At 41.2% G+C, this 19,769-nt stretch overlaps 1 protein-coding gene across 5 annotated transcripts in view; it reads left to right on the forward strand.

Annotated features, from left to right (window-relative positions):
• nr3c1 (nuclear receptor subfamily 3, group C, member 1 (glucocorticoid receptor)) overlaps positions 1 to 18,127 on the forward strand; it is a 48,609-nt gene extending 30,482 nt beyond the window's left edge. For 4 of the 5 annotated variants that reach the window (XM_053685906.1, XM_017485605.3, XM_053685907.1 and 1 more), the window contains 7 exons: positions 1,405 to 1,568; positions 3,039 to 3,155; positions 4,607 to 4,885; positions 7,919 to 8,063; positions 8,531 to 8,661; positions 10,660 to 10,817; positions 14,892 to 18,127. In XM_053685906.1, the coding sequence (XP_053541881.1) occupies positions 1,405 to 1,568; positions 3,039 to 3,155; positions 4,607 to 4,885; positions 7,919 to 8,063; positions 8,531 to 8,661; positions 10,660 to 10,817; positions 14,892 to 15,044 (1,147 nt within the window). In that variant the 3' untranslated portion in view covers positions 15,045 to 18,127. Of the gene's footprint in view, positions 1 to 200; positions 562 to 1,404; positions 1,569 to 3,038; positions 3,156 to 4,606; positions 4,886 to 7,918; positions 8,064 to 8,530; positions 8,662 to 10,659; positions 10,818 to 14,891 lie in introns of those variants that run through there. The other variant, XM_053685909.1, reaches the window with a different exon arrangement.
• The last annotated feature ends 1,642 nt before the right edge of the window (positions 18,128 to 19,769 follow it).

Here is a 19,769-nt window from a genome sequence, read left to right on the forward strand (position 1 = left end):
TTTATATCTCTCTCTCTTTCTCTCTCTCTCTTTCTCTCTTTCTCTATCTCTTCTTCTCTCTCTTTCTTTCTCTCACTCTCTCTTTCTCTCGTTTTCTTTCTCTCTCTCTTGCTCACGCTCTTTCTTTCTCTCTGTCTCACGCTCTTTCTTTCTCTCTGTCTCTGTGTGTGTGTGTGGGGGTGTTTTTGGTTGTTGAAGCAGCTTCGTGCAGTCAGTTCTGTGCCACTGTGGCTGCAGGGCAGGGCTCAGCTCACCCGCTGCAGGCTCTCATCGCCCCCTGCTGGCCACATCAACACCAGCATGGCTGTTTCTTCTCCAAAGTGACCTTTGGATAGAATTTGACACTCTGGCGTGTCCAGATGTCAGAGCTAATTCACAGCTCCTCGATTCGGTAGGCCGTGCGAGTGACAGTTTTCTCCTTCACAGCGGAGCGAACGGGTTTGTGCGACGATGAGCATAAACGAAGATGAGAACAATATTAAAAGCTGAGGATATTCTGTCATTGATTTGAAGTGATTAAAGCAGAGAGGCGATGAGTGCGGAGAACAGCTGGGGGTTGGGGTATGTGCCGTTTTTATCATGAGAGTTGTGTTTTTATCTGAAACATTTATATTACATGAAATGTCCGTTTTAAATCTTTATAATACAACCCTGTAGGAACATCTCAATGTCTAGTACAAGGCAGTGGAAGTGGATCTTATATAATAATAATGAGAAGAACAACATATTTTATTTTATATAGCGCCTTTAAAAAGGACTCTCAAGGCACTTTACATAAGAGTATATAGGCATGTATCAACAAAACACTTCATAATAAAATACAATTCAGTTATTAATAATCATTAAATAATAATCATCATGAAATCACAAAAATCAGTCATCAAGTAAAAGCAGTCGTAAATAAATCAATTTTAAAAGATTTAACTACACTAAAAGACTGTTTATTTACATGCCTAATTAATCATTTATTTATTTGCACACTCGAATACAAAGTTTTATTTTATTTATGTATTTGCTTGCTTTGATTTGCTTGTATTTATGTAGCTTTTAAATGTTTTACTCGTGTATTTACGTATTTATCAATTTGTTAATTTATTTATTTGCCTTTATTTATTTATGATATCAGTTGATGCTACATTTTGCAATTTTTTTTATTTATTTTTTTTACCGATCTACATTTGTATTCTTCTTTAACCCATTGTAAAAATAAGAAGAAGAAGAAATAAAGAAAGGGGAAAGAAAGACTTGAATGGCATGAGACAAAAATGGTATTGAAATGAATTACTATCAAATTCATGCCTCTAGGCTGATCGTACCTGAGAAGAATAATGATGTCCCTCTCTCTCTCTCTCCCTCTTTGTCTCTCTCTGTCTCTCGCTCTCTCTCTCTGTGTGTGTTTGTTAGCTCGACTGCCAGGCCCGAGGCCAACACCGCCACATCCTCGGCCACAGGGAAGGCCAGCGGCACACACAAAATCTGCCTGGTGTGTTCAGATGATGCATCAGGCTGCCACTACGGAGTTCTCACCTGCGGCAGCTGCAAGGTCTTCTTCAAAAGAGCCGTGGAAGGTGAGGGGCTCTCTAACATCGCCCGAGTAACGCTGCTCGCTCTCTCTCTCTCTCTCTCTCTCTCTCTCTCTCTCTCTCTCTCTCTCTCTTTCAGGGTTTTCCCTGCAGCAACAACAACAACAAAAAACAATAGAAGCATTACAGTAATTCTAATAGTTTCCACTACAGATACCATTACAAACCATTACTAAACGGTTTCCATTACGTAGCAAGACGTATTAAGATCGTAGGTCCTTAATGGAATCCACTAGACCCATTACCAGTAGAGACCCATGGGGCCCCATTAGAGTTTCCATTAAAACCAATACAATTCCCATTATAACCATTAACGCCATTAAAATTGTAATGAGGGGTTCTATTGTTTTGGGGTTTTTTTCAGATGTAGATCTGTGGATCTACATCTACACACACACACACACCTACACCTACACCCGTATATCAGTGCCCTGGGTAAACAGAAAATGAATAATATAGCGTTTGTTAATTTGTGCCGTTTTGTTGTTGTTTTTGTTTTCGTTTCGAGACGTTAACCTGTTTGACGTGACACTCAGATAAACTACCGATCTGGTTCATCTGTGCTGCGTTTCTGTCTCGAAAACCATCCAAACCCAGCACTAGCACCAACACTCAGACGAGTTTGATATTATCTTCTGGCATCTACATTAAACCACAATGGCGTTCGTTCATTTTTTTATTTCTCCGTTAAAATGTTCACCCGTTAAAATATTTTTTTCTCTCTCTCCTTCTTCTGCCATGATTTCGTGCCCTGTACCGAATCCGTGGCCTTAGCTGTCTTTTATCCGTTTATTATAATAAAGTCGTAGACTTTACATGGACATTAATAAGGGCGGTGTTTGTCTCTGAAGGCTGTCTGAGGGACAGGTCCATGTTCTGTTCAGACATGCGCTCAGGACAGAACGCAGATGGGAACTAAACTCAGTAAATACTGCTGATGTCTGCCTCCGCCGTCTCTCTGAGCCTCATCGTGTTAAGATGAGATTACCAGCACGATGTCGAAGTGTGTGTGTGAGAGAGAGAGATTCTCTGGCTGCTGATTGAACCGTGCTGTTCTTCTCTGTTAGACGCAAAATGCATCTCTGCAGCGTGTTATTAGAGAAGAGTCTTATTTGGATGTAGATGCCAAAAATGCATATTTCATCCACAAATTTCTTATATACTTATTTCATAATATCGATTAAACACTACTTGTTATTTAACGCTTTGTAAAGTGGGCAGTGTCTCTAAAACGCACAAATAAATAAATAAATAACTGTCCTTTTATGTGTGATGTGTTGATGCACCAATACTAAATTTCTCCGCTGATATGATAACCGAGTGATATCGGCCGATACCGATAACTGATTTTTTGCTGTTGTTGTTGTTGTTGTTGTTGTTTTTTACGACAATATCTGTCCATTCTAAACAAGTGTACTTGGTTTGTTGCCTAATTTTTACCTCGACTCCTCACAGGGCAACACAATTATCTGTGCGCCGGGCGAAACGACTGCATCATCGACAAAATCCGCAGGAAGAACTGTCCCGCGTGCCGTTTCCGCAAGTGCCTCATGGCCGGCATGAACCTGGACGGTAAAACTCCATGGTGTTATGATGTATGCGTTGAATATTAATGTGTCTGTGATGTTATATCGCCGAAGACAGACGGAATATTAGCTGCGGTGCTATGCTGTACGTTAGGGCCGGGCGATATATCGATATAATATCGATATCGTGATAACTGATCACATGATATGCTTTTCTGAGACATCGTTGGTATGGTAATGTATTTTTTTTTTTTTACTCTTTTATATATATATATATATATATATATAAGTTAAATAGTACCGAACAGATGCCATCGATTTGCCGTAGTTATTTTTACAAACTTTTTTTTAATCTTCGTCTTTGTAGCGATTAATGAAAGTATTTTTTATTTTTTTTTTAAATTTTGCTTTTGCCACTGTTTCGCCGACAGTTTATTAGCTAAATTATATATCGTAAAACACATCGTGAAACACGAGGACATCGAGAAATGTCCTCGGGTTTATATAATACGATACACGATCTGCTGTTATTTGATATCTTTTGTCAGCTCTAGTATACATTCGTGTCACTTAAAGAACAAAAAGGGGCCAATCGTGTCACCGTCTTAAAGACAAGAGAACTGCCGAGAGACAGTTTTTATATAATTTCATTATATAAACAGTTTAGATATTTCTTAATGCGTATATCGAGCTCGATTTTTGCATTTCCTGTCTGACCCGTTATGTACGCTCATCTTCAGCAGGTTAAATATTAAACGTCTTTCCTATTCGCGATATGTACAGTACGCGCTCGCTACATTGAGTATAGCATAATGGTGGTTTAGACCCAGTGCACTACGTGTCCAAGACATAATTGTAGATTCAGACACACAAAAACATCTTCTAGAAAGTGCGTGTTGGAAATCAGCTGCTTAAATATTTAAAAATGGATTTTTGTCTTAAATATTCTGGAAATGTCAGGAGTATTTAGTAAAAGTCTATATATATGTATATGACGATAAAATATCGCATGAGTTCTCCATGTGAAGCCACAGGTATACCTTGCTGCAGAGCAGATGTCCATGCGGTGGAGTCTGACCTGACCCAGCTCCTCCTACCTATGCGAGTCGAGTCATAAGTCCATGTGTGGGGGTGTGCTTCAGGCTGGACATGTGTGTTTAACGTGTTGATTTGTGTTGTACAGCATTGTGTGGGTTAGAGGTTATAGGAGGAGTTGGATCAAGTACAGCTCCACCCCCTGGACTTTTGGTTCTGCAGCAAGGGGCTATCTCTGTTCAAGCTTTTTTTTTTTTTTAGGGATCAAGTCTCAAGCCGTCAGTTTGTACAAATCGTAAACTTAGTATTGTAGGGTTTTATATATCTCCTATTTATTCTTAACCCAGAGAGAGCCTTACCATACTAAGGTCACAAAATACGACTTCTAATACTGACTTATCTAACTATCTACTCTGACTCGGCTGTTTAAAAACACTAACGGAGAATCATCTCCTCCCCCAGCACGTAAATCCAAGAAGCTGAAGATGAAAGGTGTACAGCAGACGAACACGGCCGAGGTAACTCCTCCTCCGGCGCCCGAGGCGCGCTCGCTGGTGCCCAAAGCCATGCCGCAGCTGGTGCCCACCATGCTGTCACTGCTCAAAGCCATCGAGCCCGAGACCATTTACGCCGGCTACGACAGCACAGTCACAGACACCTCCACGCGGCTCATGACCACCCTGAACAGACTGGGAGGGCGCCAGTTCGTCTCCGCTGTCAAGTGGGCCAAAGCTCTGCCCGGTACGGACAACACGTACACTTCATTATTCAGCCTATACAGGAGCAGTCACACGAGACCGTACGCCATAGATCGATGGAGAATATAGTGTAAATTCACACATCACCAGGGTCAGTGGATAAAGATGCTCACTGTGTTGCGTCTTGCATTTTAAACCGAGTCAGGTGATTCCGTGGTTAATATCTGAAGTGTCCCTTCTGCCAGATTAGGACTGTCATTACTGATACCATATAGTGCACATATTGATTAAAAATGGAATGAAATAAAACCTTGAACGTAACCGTTGTACAGGGTGTCCCAAAAGTCTCCACACAGTAGGGGACGGTGTTGGCCAGCACCACGTCGGTTGTGCCTTCGGCAGTGGATATTCGTGGACGTCTACTTCTCCATTTGCAACACTTCAAGTCTTTTTGAATTTGTCAATAAGTTTGGCAGCCGTGTTGTGTGTGTGTGTGTGTGATGAGATCGGCACGTTTCCTGTTAAAGTCCATCGCAGCCTTGCGACAGCTTCCTGATCCAGCCATGAGAATGATTTCAATACATTCGTCTTTTGTCAAAGACTTTCTGGATCTCTGGAATGTATATAAAACTAAGTATGACTTAAACTAAGAGACTTTTGGGACACCCTGTATTATTGTGTTATTATCCACCCTTAAAGACCTAAATCTGGTATTTTTAGTATTTAGTATTAAGCAGAGATTTGCCTGAGCGTGGACATTGAGACTTTAGTGTAGAGCTGAACAATTTGGAGAAATGATCTCAGCCCCTACAAAGTGCACGAGCATAATTACAAACTGTGTATAAACCCGGTCAGATGAAATGATCCTGTTCTTCGTATGAATGTTGAGACTCCTGTTACGTCGCTTTCACACTTTATACTTTCACACGTTTTTGTTTGCACCCCCCCCCCCCCCCCCCCCCCCCCAATCTGCCACTGTGCACGTTTTACATGTCATCCTGTGGGAAGCGTTTGGATAGCAGACAGGATGTGGGCGCTTTTAAAAAGCGGAACGCTCCAAAATGAGATCAACTGTTCAGAGAAGCACCAACGTTAAGTGTTTTTTTTATTATTATTATTATTATTATTTATTTTGTTTGTGGGGTTTTTATTTATTTATTTATTTATTTATTTATTTTAAACCTTTCAATCAGTTTACAGCTTGGGGTGCAAAAGATAAAACAATAACATGGAGGACAGATTTGCAGCGTGCTGAATCAAAACATATCTGTTTTTCTAACTGTAGTTACATACAGCCAAAGCTACAGCGAAGACGAATCACCCCACCATCGCCAACATTAAAGTGCACCTATTATGGTTTTGAAATGTGCCTCATTTTTGTTTTAAAGCTCTCATGCGATGGATTTACATGCATCCAAGGTCAAGAAACACTTTAACGTGCTCATAATTTAAACTACAGAATTACCTTTTTCCCTTCAGTGTCACAAACGACTCGTTAAATGATCCGTTCTAAAGGATTCGTTCTAAACTCCTCCTTTCAGAGAGCATACTCTGCTCTGATTGGTCAGGTGTCCCAGTCTGTTGTGACTGGTCTACCGCTGTGAGCGAGCAGCCGATGAAGACCAGAGGCGGGGCTTTTTGTTACAAACCTACGTAGATTAGTACAGGAAGTAAGTCTGGAATCGCTAACGACTCGTTTCAGCTGTTCAGAATCGATTCCTTCTTTTAAGAGTCAGTCAGTACGTTTACATGGGCAACAATTATCCGATATTAACCCGATTAAAACGATCCTCTGATTAAGAAACTAGTCGGATTAAGGTCATCAATAATCTCTGTTCACGTGCTAAAGTCATAAAGTCTGGAATCACTCGTTTCAGCTGTTCAGAATCGATTCCTTCTTTTAGGAGTCAATAACTCCGTTTGTCCTGCGCTTTGATTTTTGAATCTTTTTTTACGTTCACAAACAGCTCTATAGCACACTACATGAAAGGTAATATCTGAAAATCCATAATAGGTGCACTTTAAACTGTTCTTTATTTCTTCTTTATTACTGCTAACGATAAACCTGATCTCCAAAGCGAGCTAAAATGATCTCAACCCTTAGACACTGTGGACGTAATTTGCATTTTTCTGTCCCGTTTCCTCTGTTTTAGAACTAACAATCAGTGTTCACCTCAGGCATAAAAACACAATAGGATTAGAATTGAAATAATGTTTGCAGTAACTTTGTTGTTCGCTGTTGTTTTAGCTCTCTAAATTTAGAAGCACTTAAATAAATGAAGTGGGGGAGAAAACAGCAGAAACAGACTCGAGACTTGAATGTGTTCAGTTAAAAAAAAAAAAAGTCTAATATAAACATATCTATGCACTTTATAATACATTTGTATTTTAATTTCATTATAGAAATATGTTTGATCGTGCTATATTTAGCTCGGTTTTGCATTTCCTGTCTGATCCGTTGTGTATTTTCATCTTCACCTGGCCAAATATTAAACGTCTCGCCTATTCACTATATATGCTCCCTACACGCCGAGAATAAAATAATGGTGGTTTAGACCCAGTGCACTACATGTCCTATAAACTATAGATTATAGATTATATTATAAATTATAGACAAAAAAAAACATCCTCCAGAAAGTGCCTGTTGGAAATCAACTGCATAAATATTTCACTGTGGGTTTTTGTCCTTGAATATTTCAGTATTTATAAAAATTTCAGTAGTATTCGGTGAAATCCAATCTGGCAGCCCTGCTGTGCAACGTTAGACCAGAACACAAGCCCACGGCGTGCTGCGTATGCTTTAAGAAGTAGACTAAAAACATTTGACCCCGTCCTGCGTTTGTAGCTGTGCTCTCATATCCAGTGTTCGGTGCTTCCTATCGGCTGAACGCATCCACGGGCGTTTAATTGAAGCTTTTGGCGCGATGACATTTCGGTGATGGAGGTAGAAACCGGAATTGCCGCTCTTGTGATGCAAAACCCACACACTTCTGTATACACGTATTAGTTTGTATTGTAATTCAAACAGAGTAGAATAAAGCTCGACCTCGGCTCATGAACGCCTGCTTGTCTTTAGGTTTCCGAAACCTTCACCTGGATGATCAGATGACTCTGCTGCAGTCCTCCTGGCTCTTCCTCATGTCGTTCGGTTTGGGCTGGAGATCTTACCAGCAGTGTAACGGCAGCATGCTGTGTTTCGCCCCAGACCTGGTGATCAATGAGTACGTACACCTCCTGATCTCCTCGACGCACTCTGATCTGACTGTAGATGACCTTTTTGTGCTGATCCAGGGCCAGTTTAGGTGTTGAGATTAAGATGAGAAGACAAACAACTAATTTGGTCTAATTTTTATAGCTAAATACCTTTCTTTTCAATAACCAACATCTGGAATATTACCGATATAATAATTAAAGAATGAAAATAAACACGCAACGTCCTTCTGACGACAGGTGTATGTATGCTCAGGCACGAGATGGAGGGAATGGAACAGGAAATAAATTTTTTTCCCCATTTGTGTCGTACTCGCGTTCGCTTTTATCAACACTTTCATTCCATTCATTTCCAAATCCCCTGAACATAATCTCTATAATCCATTTTAGTAAACCATTTCCATTTTTAAACTTCATTGTAGTATTGTTGCACTCGCAGTTAAACGCAGGAGAGTAACTGTTGTGAACGTGTGTGCAGGGAGAGGATGAAAATGCCCTACATGGGAGACCAGTGTGCCCAGATGCTGAAGATTTCCAATGAGTTTGGGAGACTGCAGGTGTCGAATGAGGAGTACCTGTGCATGAAGGTGCTTCTGCTGCTCAGCACAGGTGAGAAACCCACCACGGCACACGCCTCTCGGCTCACTCCTTACCCCGAGAGCTGTTTACACGCTGTTTATAGGATCATGTGACACAGTGTAGCAGTTATACCAAGTCTAGTCTGATTATTTCAACAGAGTTTGTAAACTTTTAATCTGATACGTGTTGGAACATAACTAGACAGAGAGAAAACTTACCTCATAGATAAGAGATGTGCCGTTTGCACCCAGAAAAAAACCCCAACAACTTCCAAATAAATATTTATCATTAAAGCGACTGGTAAAAGTCAAATATGCTTCCAGACAACTGACAAGAAATACATATGATGGGCCGTACTCTTTGATAAAAAAAAAAAGGAATTAAACATGACGGAGCATGCTTTTATAGGAAAATAATCAACGGTGCGATGTGACCTGATACGAGGCGGGTGCTTGGAATGGATTCCTTTCCAATAACGCAGTGTCTTGAAGTTTTATTCCTCCTTACACCCATGTATTATTAATTAATAAACATGTCATATGCATTCACTTCATATAGTTTTTATCCATGTACTTTTTGTGTCATACTACACACTATGTTTGGAGAAGAAATGGCACTGCACATCACCACTGAGGTGGAAGCATCATGGTGTTCCATCTCCAAAACATATTGATGGAATCGGATGGAAGCGACATCACGCCGTCATCAACCGGCCACGCACAGGAGCTCCTCGCAAGATTTCTGAGCAGGGAGTCAGGAGAATAGTCAGAAGAGTACCCAAGAGCCAGGGACCACTCGGAAAGAGCTCCAGAAACACTCGGAGGCAGCAGGTGCCATCGTCACAGAGAACATAGGCAATGCACTCCACTGCTCACGCTCAACCCGCAAGACTCCATTACTGAAGAAAAGGCATGTCGAAGCTCGTTTAAAGTTTACTACAACTCATTTGGACAGGTCTATGAAATACTGGGAGAGTGTAGTCTGGTCAGACGAGAGCAAAATTGAACTGTTTGTCTGTCATACTACACACTGTGTTTGGAGAAGAAATGGCACTGCACATCACCCTAAAAACACTACACCAACAGGGAAGTTTGGAGCATCATGGTGTGGGGCTGTTTTTCATCACATGGTACTGGCAGACGGGAGATTCTTGAGAAGAATCTGCTGCCATCCAGCAGGATGATGAAGGTGAGACGTGGGTGGACTTCCAGCAGGACAACGATCCAAAGCACACAGCAAAGGAAACTCTCAACTGGTTTCAGAGAAAAAAAATCAGGGTGTTAGAACGGCCCAGTCGATCACCTGCACAAGATTTAAAGACAATATGTTTAGAAGAACGGGTCAAAATCACACCTGGATACCGCGGCCCATTAATTTCTTCATACAGGAAGTGTCTTGAAGCGTCATTACAAACAAAGGCTTCTCCACTAAGTATTAAACACATTTTAGTTAGTGTGTTCAACACTTTCAATATTGCCGTGTGTGTGCGTGTCATGTCGCAAAATGCGGTGAAAACTCCCACACGACGTTAATAGTGTGATTAAGGTGTGTACGTGTCTGTAACGCACTTCCATAATGCGACTAAAACAGGAATACTCCACACGTCTAAATTCCATTTGTGTTTACTACGAGTATGACTTTAATCGGGTTAAGGTGATCAATAATCTCTGTTTACATGCTAGTTTCTTAATCAGAGTATCGTCTTAATCAGGTTAATATCGGATTATTGTTGTCCATGTAAACATACTGAGTGTTGTATTGGCTACGCCTAACGCTTATGCAATGCCTCTGATAGACTTTCCCTCTTTTCTCATCTTCAAACCGGCTTGCTTTTCTCCCATAGACAGCTCTCTGATCTTCATGCTGGCTTATCCTTTTGAGAGGCGACTGTAACTGTGCTGGATTAGTTATTGCCGAAAACGTGTTGTTGGGTTTTGTTTTTTGGGGAGATGAACCAAAAGCATTGCTCACTAAAATGTACAAGTTACCCCTATTTATATGAAATAATACTTTGCCGTTCTCCCTCAGTGCCAAAGGACGGTCTGAAGAGCCAGGCTGTGTTCGATGAGATCAGGATGTCGTACATTAAAGAACTGGGAAAAGCCATCGTGAGGAGGGAAGAGAACTCCAGCCAGAACTGGCAACGATTCTACCAGCTCACTAAGCTACTGGACTCCATGCACGATGTAAGAGTCCTGCGATTCTGCGCTTAGATACAAATAAGACACAAAGCATGGGATACAATTCTGATACGAAATCCGTCTCCTCCCAGCTTTGATGCGATGTTATGCACAAAACCCGTCTTTCCATCGACGTACAATGTAGCACAAGGCATGTTTAGTGTCTGAAGTGTTTGTTTCTTTAGTGTTGCACCAGGCTAATGCAGAGAACGTTTAAAACAAGTCTGTCTCCCTCAGAATCTGTCTTCAAACCACGACCTCTTCTTCAGCAACGTCACTTGTGGTCTGAGACACTAATCTATAAACATCACCACGTAGCTGATCTCGGTAATGTAAAGACAGCTGCAGGTCGAGATCAGATCATCACCCCCCAGGGCCTGCATCTCGGCGGTTTGAAGACAGAAAGCTGAAAGTCATGAAGACGTTGATATAGTTTCAGATCAAAGTTACATTTTTAAATGTGGACAGTTCGTACTGTCGTTCATAATTATTCAGAAATGAGATGAATAATGTCAGTCCAAGCGTGTATACGAGCATCTGGACAAGTAACATTACCCTCAAAGCTCCAGTGCAGGAATAAATAAGCAAAAGTCAGACAATAAACATGTCACTGCTGTGAAAAAGTATTCGCCCCCCCCCCCATCCTGATTTCGTCTGTTTTTGTGCATATCTCATACTGAATGTTTTCAGAAATGAAAACAAAATCGTAAGATAAAACAAAGGCAACCTGAGTAAAGACAAAATACAGTTTGTTTGTTTTTTTAAATGATACTTATTTATTGAAGCATAAAAGTTACCCTATACCAACTGGGCCTGTGTGAAAATGTATTTGCCCCCGTATTTACTAATTCCCCAGATATATGAACATGCATTCATAACGGGGTTCAGCTGGACTAGACGCAACCTGATTACTGCAAACCCTGTTCAATCAAATCAGCACTCAAATAGAACTTTTTTTTTTTTTATGTTGTGTTTAGTTTGAAGATCTGAAACTATTTAGTATGAGATATACACAAAAACTGAAATAATCAGGATGGGGCAGATACTTTTTCACAGCACTGTACATTTGGGCTGGGAGGACCATCTATATTCACACGTATGGCATTCGGCATCGACGCCCTTCTCCAACGCGCCTTACGTTCATCTAACTATTATTATTATTATTATTATTATTATTATATAACCGAGTAGTTGAGGGTTAAGGGACTGGGGCAGTGCTGGGATTTTTGCACTCACGGCCTTCTGATCAGTAGCCCAACATCTTAACCACTGAGCTGCCTCTGCCATTTCTATACATTTTTCATCTGCTTTAAAAGGTCAAGCATTTTAAAAAAGATTGTGTTTATTCACCGTTATCGTCGTCATCACCGTCTTTTTATTCAATACTGTTTACGATTCATCCTTCAGTATAGCAAGTGTGAAGTGTTCTCACGCATGTGATGTAGAGACGACCCGATGCTAAGTTTCTCGGCCGATACCGATAACCGATTATTCAGAGTCACATCGGCCGATACCGATAGTTCTGCCTTTTATACCTTCTTCTAAATGAATAATAATTAATTCCACAATTCTGAAAGAAATGTAAATAAATACTTTATTCTCTCCATTTCATCAAGGTGTTTCACAGTAACCGGTCTCATAAACACAAAACACATGACTCTAAACATTACAGACACATGAACTCAATTCTGAAGATTAAAGTAAGATTATGAACTTAGTGAATGTTATTAATTCATATGAACAGAATGAATCGACTGAGTTGTAAAGATCCTCCTGTTAGTCTCACCTTCACTCAGCACAAACACAAGCATTTCATTCATCATTAACATCAAACTGCTAATATATAATATACACTTTTTATATATTAACATTAACTGGATATGAAATATACGACTCTATAAATATACTTTTCTGTGCAATATATACTTTTGTGAGAGCTCAGCGTTCATGTGTAAGATGTGTTGGGTTAAGTCTGTATGAAGTGCTGATACTATAACCCTGTTACACTTGATGTTTGGTAGTTAGTGCTGATGAGCACTAGATGGCAGCTGACGAAGGAAGTGGAGCCAGCGGTAGTGAAGCACACGCTGATGGTTTAGTGGAGAAATTACAGCAGAGCATAAACCAGTCACGCGGTTTAATTGATTCTTTAAACGTTAGCGGGACGTTCAGAGCAAATTAGCCGTATTTTAGACTCGATCACTGATTGGAGGATCACATCAGCGCTTTTATTCATGTTTAATGAGCAGTTACCGCAGTACCATTTAGAAGGTGATTAGTCCATAAATACACACACACACACACACTTTCATTCTCTAGCTGTCTGCTTATCCCTCATTCTTATTCGTTCTCTCTATTATTCTCTCTCTTATTCTTTCTCTGTCTCTCTAATTCTCTCTCTTTATAATTCTGTGTCTCTCTAATTCTCTTCTAATTCTCCCTCTTTATAATTCTCTCTGTGTGTCTCTCTCTAATTCTCTCTGTGTCTCCCTCTCCTAATTCTCCCTCTCCTAATTCTCCCTCTCCTAATTCTCCCTCTCCTAATTCTCTCTCTCCTAATTCTCTCTGTGTCTCTCTCTAATTCTCTCTGTCTAATTCTCTCTGTCTCTCTCTCTCTCTAATTCTCTCTCTCTAATTCTCTCTGTGTCTCCCTCTCCTAATTCTCCCTCTCCTAATTCTCCCTCTAATTCTCTCTCTTTAATTCTCTCTGTGTCTCTCTCTAATTCTCTCTGTCTCCCTCTCCTAATTCTCCCTCTCCTAATTCTCCCTCTAATTCTCTCCGTTCCTCTCTAATTCTCTCCCTCTAATTCTCTCAGTTCCTCTCTAATTCTCTCTCTCTAATTCTCTCTGTGTCTCTCTCTAATTCTCTCTAATTCTCTCCGTTCCTCTCTAATTCTCTCTATCTAATTCTCTCCGTTCCTCTCTAATTCTCTCCCTCTAATTCTTTCCGTTCCTCTCTAATTCTCTCTCTCTCTAATTCTCTCTCTCTAATTCTCTCTGTTCCTCTCTAATTCTCTCTCTCTAATTCTCTCTGTGTCTCTCTCTAATTCTCTCTAATTCTCTCTGTGTCTCTCTCTAATTCTCTCTCTCTAATTCTCTCTGTGTCTCTCTCTAATTCTCTCTATCTCTCTCTCTAATTCTCTCTAATTCTCTCTGTGTCTCTCTCCAATTCAATGTGTCTCTCTCTAATTCTCTCTGTCTCTCTCTCTAATTCTCTCTGTGTCTCTCTCTAATTCTCTCTCTCTAATTCTCTCTGTGTCTCTCTCTAATTCTCTCTCTCTAATTCTCTCTGTGTCTCTCTCTAATTCTCTCTGTCTCTCTCTAATTCTCTGTCTCTCTCTCTAATTCTCTCTGTGTCTCTCTCTAATTCTCTCTGTAATTCTCTCTCTAATTCAATTTCAATTCAAAGTACTCTACTGACATGATTGTTTACATACAATATCGCCAAAGCATCAGATTACATAAGAAAGGAGAATTCAAAAAACAACAATTATGCTGGAATAAAATGTCAATAAAAATGAAAAATAAAGTGGCGGAGTGCTAGGTGCCAGTGTAGGACAAACGTAGAAAGGTTCCAGTGATTCTGTACATCAGTGCAGTAAAATAAGACGGCGAGGTAGACGAGAGTAAATGAGCAGAACGGGTGTGTACGATGGTCCAGTGAGATGTGATCAGAGCAGTAGTTGGTTTGTGAGCATGTCCAGCTCAGAGATGAATTTTACTGCAGTAGGTGCGTGACTCCGCCCCCAGTCGCACCTGCATTCGTTTGTTTCTGATAGGCCGGAAAACGCCGGTAAGAGCTTAGAGAATTTTTCCAGGTATTTTTCCCTCTTGTGTCATGGAAGGTATTACAGTGAAGGAGAAAGTGTGCCTCTGTCTCAACCTCGCCTAATTCTCTCTCTCTCTCTCTCTCTCTCTTTCATCCTGTCTCTCTCTCTTTCATCCTGTCTCTCTCTCTTTCATCCTGTCTCTCTCTCTTTCATCCTGTCTCTCTCTCTTTCATCCTGTCTCTCTCTCTTTCATCCTGTCTCTCTCTCTTTCATCCTGTCTCTCTCTCTTTCATCCTGTCTCTCTCCCCAGATGGTGGGTGGACTGATGAACTTCTGCTTCTACACGTTTGTGAATAAGTCTCTGAGCGTGGAGTTCCCCGAGATGCTCGCCGAGGTCATCAGCAACCAACTACCAAAAATCAAAGCCGGGAGCGTCAAGCCGCTGCTCTTTCACCAGAAATGAAAGGGGGAGGAAAAAACCCCCAAACTTTTTTTTTTTTTTCCAGCAGCGGGACAACATGCCTTAAAGCTACACCACATCACCAAGCGTTCCTCGCGAACCACCCAGAGGGACGGAGAGACACGGGGGCAGTGGATGAAGGGCTCGTGAGGGGAAGAGACATGGTGTCGGGGATGGATGGGGAACAGTATGCAACAGATCCAGCACAGAACAACGACGGACAAGTTTAAAGACGGGTAAACGACAGAAAACTAGACAGTGACTACGGTCAGAATAATAGTGTAGTGGATGAAAAAAAAAAAACAAACAAAAAAAAAACAACTTATATTATAAATGTTGTCTCAGGTGTTTGATTCTCAACATTACAATAAGTAGTAAAGCTATCTCTACACAACGTCTGATTTATATATTTTTTTTGTTTATTTTTTGAGCAAAAGCGATGCCATAGCGCACACTGTCGATGCTCAGTCCGCTCGATTTTCACATCATTTTCTGTCCAAACAAATACAGATTTATTACGTCATCTGATATGCATCTTGTCTGAATGAATCATTTCAGTAATGTGTACAGCGATATAGCTTTGACGTTGCTTGAAATTAGAGAAGTTGAGTACTTACACAAGACATATCTTTTTTTTGTTTTGTTTTGTTGTTTTTTTTTTTTGTTTTTTTTTCTATTGTAATGCTCACGATTTGCTAACCGCTTTACTGAATCTCACAATTATACGATTATAGCAAAAAGGGAAAATATGTGCCTTTTTTTGAGCTTGGTCCCATTTTAGCCGTTCTTTTCTGTAACAGTGCGTACCCAGCGTTCTGCATCCATCATGTTCGATATTATATTTGATTGTATTTTTATACCCACTTGCACTGGCGGTTTTATTTTCCTTTGAACCCGACACGGCCGTATTTCAGTTCCTGGCAGCTCCGTGATGATATAGCGTGAACTAACGTAAATCTTTATCGGTATGGACATTTAGGAGTCTGATCCGCAAGTCACATCTTTCCCACGTCGGCCCGTCGGACGCGACTAAAATGCAATTTTAAGCACTTTTTTTCCACTCCTTTTAAACGCTTTAAAAGACAGGAAAGACGGCAGGTTTGTGTGCGAGCGGTGGAGCTTGTGTGTTTAAGTGTTTGCCACGTTGGATTTGTTTTCGTGGTTTGTCGACCGGTGTAGGAATGAATTCATGCAATGTGAATCGCGCTTATGATTTCTGTTCATCTTTTGGTCCTTTTTGTTTTTGTGTTGTCGTTGCTGATTTTACGGAGGAAAAGCCAATCATACAAACGAAACAGTACAGACTTTCACTCATGAATAATGAACGAACCATCCCGCATATACAGACCGCCTCACTGAACGGTAGTGAATGAAATACAGTACAATCATTATAGAGCTCTCTCGCGCGCTCTCTCTCTCAGTCTCACACACACACACACACACACACACACGCAGTACGCGTCTCAGCTTAATGCCGTTGTTCCTTAGCCGCTCGTGTATGTTATCCTCGCTCTGCTGTTTAATCAGTCTAACTAACACTTGTGGTTATAACCTTACTCAGTCCATTTCTCAGATAACGAGCAACGTGCTAGCCTCATACTCACTTCTCGGGGAATTTCTACAAGCCTGTATTTGTTGTATTCTACTCTTTCTGTGCCAAAATGTGTATTACTTCCTGATTTCTCGACACGTAAAACTGTGCTTGTCTTAACAGTTGTCAAGAGTTCTGCTGAGCAGGAAATGGAGAAAAAGGAAAAGGAAAAAAAAAAAAAGATGGAATATTTTCATTTTCCTCTGTTAAAGCTTATTACATGTTTAATACATGAATAAAAAGACCCGATTATACCTAGTGTCCCTTTGTTCACCGAGTTCTCTGGGATCAGCAGCAGCCAGCTATGAGAAATCAAAGCTATGAGCCATTTAAGCTGTAGCTGTTTCTCCAGAGATGGAGAAACGGAACGCTTCGGGCAGCGGGACAACACGCCTCGGAGCTACACGATATCGCCAAGTGTTCCTCGTAGTGAAGGGGATTATGGTTTTACGGAATGAATTTTTCAGCTGTCGAACGCATCGTTGATGAGAGAGGTCCGACTGGTTTGAGCTGACGGGAGGCGACGGGAACTCGAGTCACCGTGCTTTTACAACCACGGTGAGCAGAAAAGCATGTCAGAATGCACAACGTGCGGCCGTCGTAGCCCATCCGCTTCAGTGTCCGACTTCAGCCGCGAGACCACATCGGGTTCCGCTCCCGTCAGCCAAGAACTGGAAAATTGCTAAAAAGTTTGAACATTTCCCCCCACCTTTTTCTAGCGTCCTGTGTAATCCGTCTGCCAAAAATTCAATACGTCGGACGTCATCGATCTATCTAGAACGGTGGTGCCATCAAATTACCGGTTTGAATGACACCGGCCCGACTGATACGCAGGTACAGGTTGGTTTGTACCGCAAGCTTCTTTTTGTGTGATTGCAGCCATACTGGACGTGTTATTTACACCAGGTTTTAAGAGTCCTTTCAAAATCTGTTGGAAACATCCTCCTGTCGATCACCTTCTGGTTTATGGGTCTCTCTCTAGCGCCATTTTGAAATTCACCGGTCCAAAAATTCCGGGGTGCGACTTTAGCCAAAAAATGTATCTTTTCGTAACGTTTATTTACAAAAAGCACTTTCTATGATCATCCCTTACACAACATGTGGTTTTGTTTGGTTTGTTTGTTGTTGTTGTTTTTTTTTTTTTTTACTGTTGGAACTACGAGCCAGTGTTTTAAAGCCTTAATTCCAGTAAACCTTCCAGGTTAATAGATCGATCACTGGATCAGATTTAGTGACCTGCAGGGGTTGCTGGAATTAAGGCTTGGAAACACTTGCTTGTAGTTCCAACAGTGTTTTAATGCCTTAATACCAGTAAGTCCTGCAGGTCACTAAATCTCTCACTGGATCGGATGTTTTTTGGTTTTTGTAATAAACACGTTAAATTACTTCATCAGTCATTCATTTGTTTGAAGCTTTTCAGTAGCTGACAAAAATGATAGATTATAAAAGAAAAGTCAGTGTTTGTCAGGCTGTAATTAAACGCCTTCCAAAGAGATGTGACGATGTGTGGTGTTTTATTGGGGCGCGTCGAGGTTATGACTTTTTTCGGCGATCGAATTGTTATACATTTAATTGCAAGTAATGATTTATTTATTTTTCTGTTGACCAGTCTTAATTTGATCGATTTTTGAAGTGTGAAGAGGTAAACAGAACTGCTGCGTCTAACTAATTAAATACATGAGATGTTTTAAAGTTGCTAGAAAAACAAAAAAATGAAGTGGTGATTGTGCCACATCATAAATTCTCTCTCAGCAAACCTTGTGCTAACATTCAACGCCGATGGGGCGTTGAACGTCGTCTAAGCAGCGGCCATCTTCTATACCGCTTACTCCTTTTCAGGGTCACGGGGGAACCTGGAGCCAATCCCAGGGAGCATCGGGCACGAGGCGGGGTACACCCTGGACAGTGTGCCAATCCATCGCAGGGCACAATCACATACACACTCACACACTCATTCATACACTACGGACACTTTAGACACGCCAATCAACCTACCATGCATGTGTTTGGACTGGGAAGGAAACCGGATTACCCGGAGGAAACCCCCACAGCACGGGGAGAACATGCAAACTCCACACACACACAGGACCGCAGTGGGAATCCGACCCTAGAGGTGTGAGGCGAACATGCTAACCACTAAGCCACCGCACGCCCCGTCTTGCATGTCGTAAATGTCATTAATAAATGACAATTAAGAGGAACTGTGGAAATCAAAGCAAGATTTGGAAGGCCAAGAAAACTTTCAGGTAGAACTGCTCATATGCTGGCAGACACACATAGCGAAACCCCCCAGAATTACACTTAACGACCTGCAGGAAGGTTTCGCTGACGCAGAATGGTGGCGTATCGTTCTATTCTGCGGTGTTAATTGCACAAACATGATCTGCATGGAAGAGTCATCAGAAGGGAACCTCACCTCCCAATAGTCAACTTCTGTTTTGTGTAAAACAACATCTAGATAAGGGAGAGGCATTTTGGAAACAAGTGTGGACTGATGACGTAAAAAAATGGAACTCGGGTCACAAACAAACACCAAAGGTTTGCTTGGAGAAAAGAAACGCCAGTGACGAGGGGAAACGTTGCACACAGACGCTGCACAGATGGAAGAACGGATTCTAGTAAATATCGGAAGCGAACGTGATGCAGTCGGTCAAGACATTGGAGAAGAGATTGAAAGAGCTTTGGCTTCTGTAACTGGACAGTGATCCAAAACTACTTCACAAAACGCAATCTGAACCTTTTTGAACGGCCCTCACGGTCCCCTGACTTGAACGACATTTTTAATGCGTAGGTAGATCTTAAATATGCTGTGCATGCAAGACAGCGTAAGAATAACTCGGTCAAACCTAGAAGCATTCTGCAAGGAAGAGTGGGTGAAAATTCCTTAAACAAGAACAGGAAGACTCCTAGCTGGCTACACGAAGCTTTTGCAAGTTGTGAGAACTGCCAAAGGTGGTGTTACTCAGTATTGACTAAGTAGAGTGTCCAAACTTTTGCACATGCTACAATTTCTTTTTTTAATTAAGGTCATCAAATACAGTCAGGGAAATAAGTATTGAACCAGAAATTTTCACCAGACATCAGTATTAACTCGAGAAATCTGGAAATATAAAGAGTTCACAACATTAAAGTCCATA

Source organism: Ictalurus punctatus, chromosome 14, assembly GCF_001660625.3.
Source record: "Ictalurus punctatus breed USDA103 chromosome 14, Coco_2.0, whole genome shotgun sequence".
Classification (NCBI taxonomy): Eukaryota; Metazoa; Chordata; class Actinopteri; order Siluriformes; family Ictaluridae; genus Ictalurus; species Ictalurus punctatus.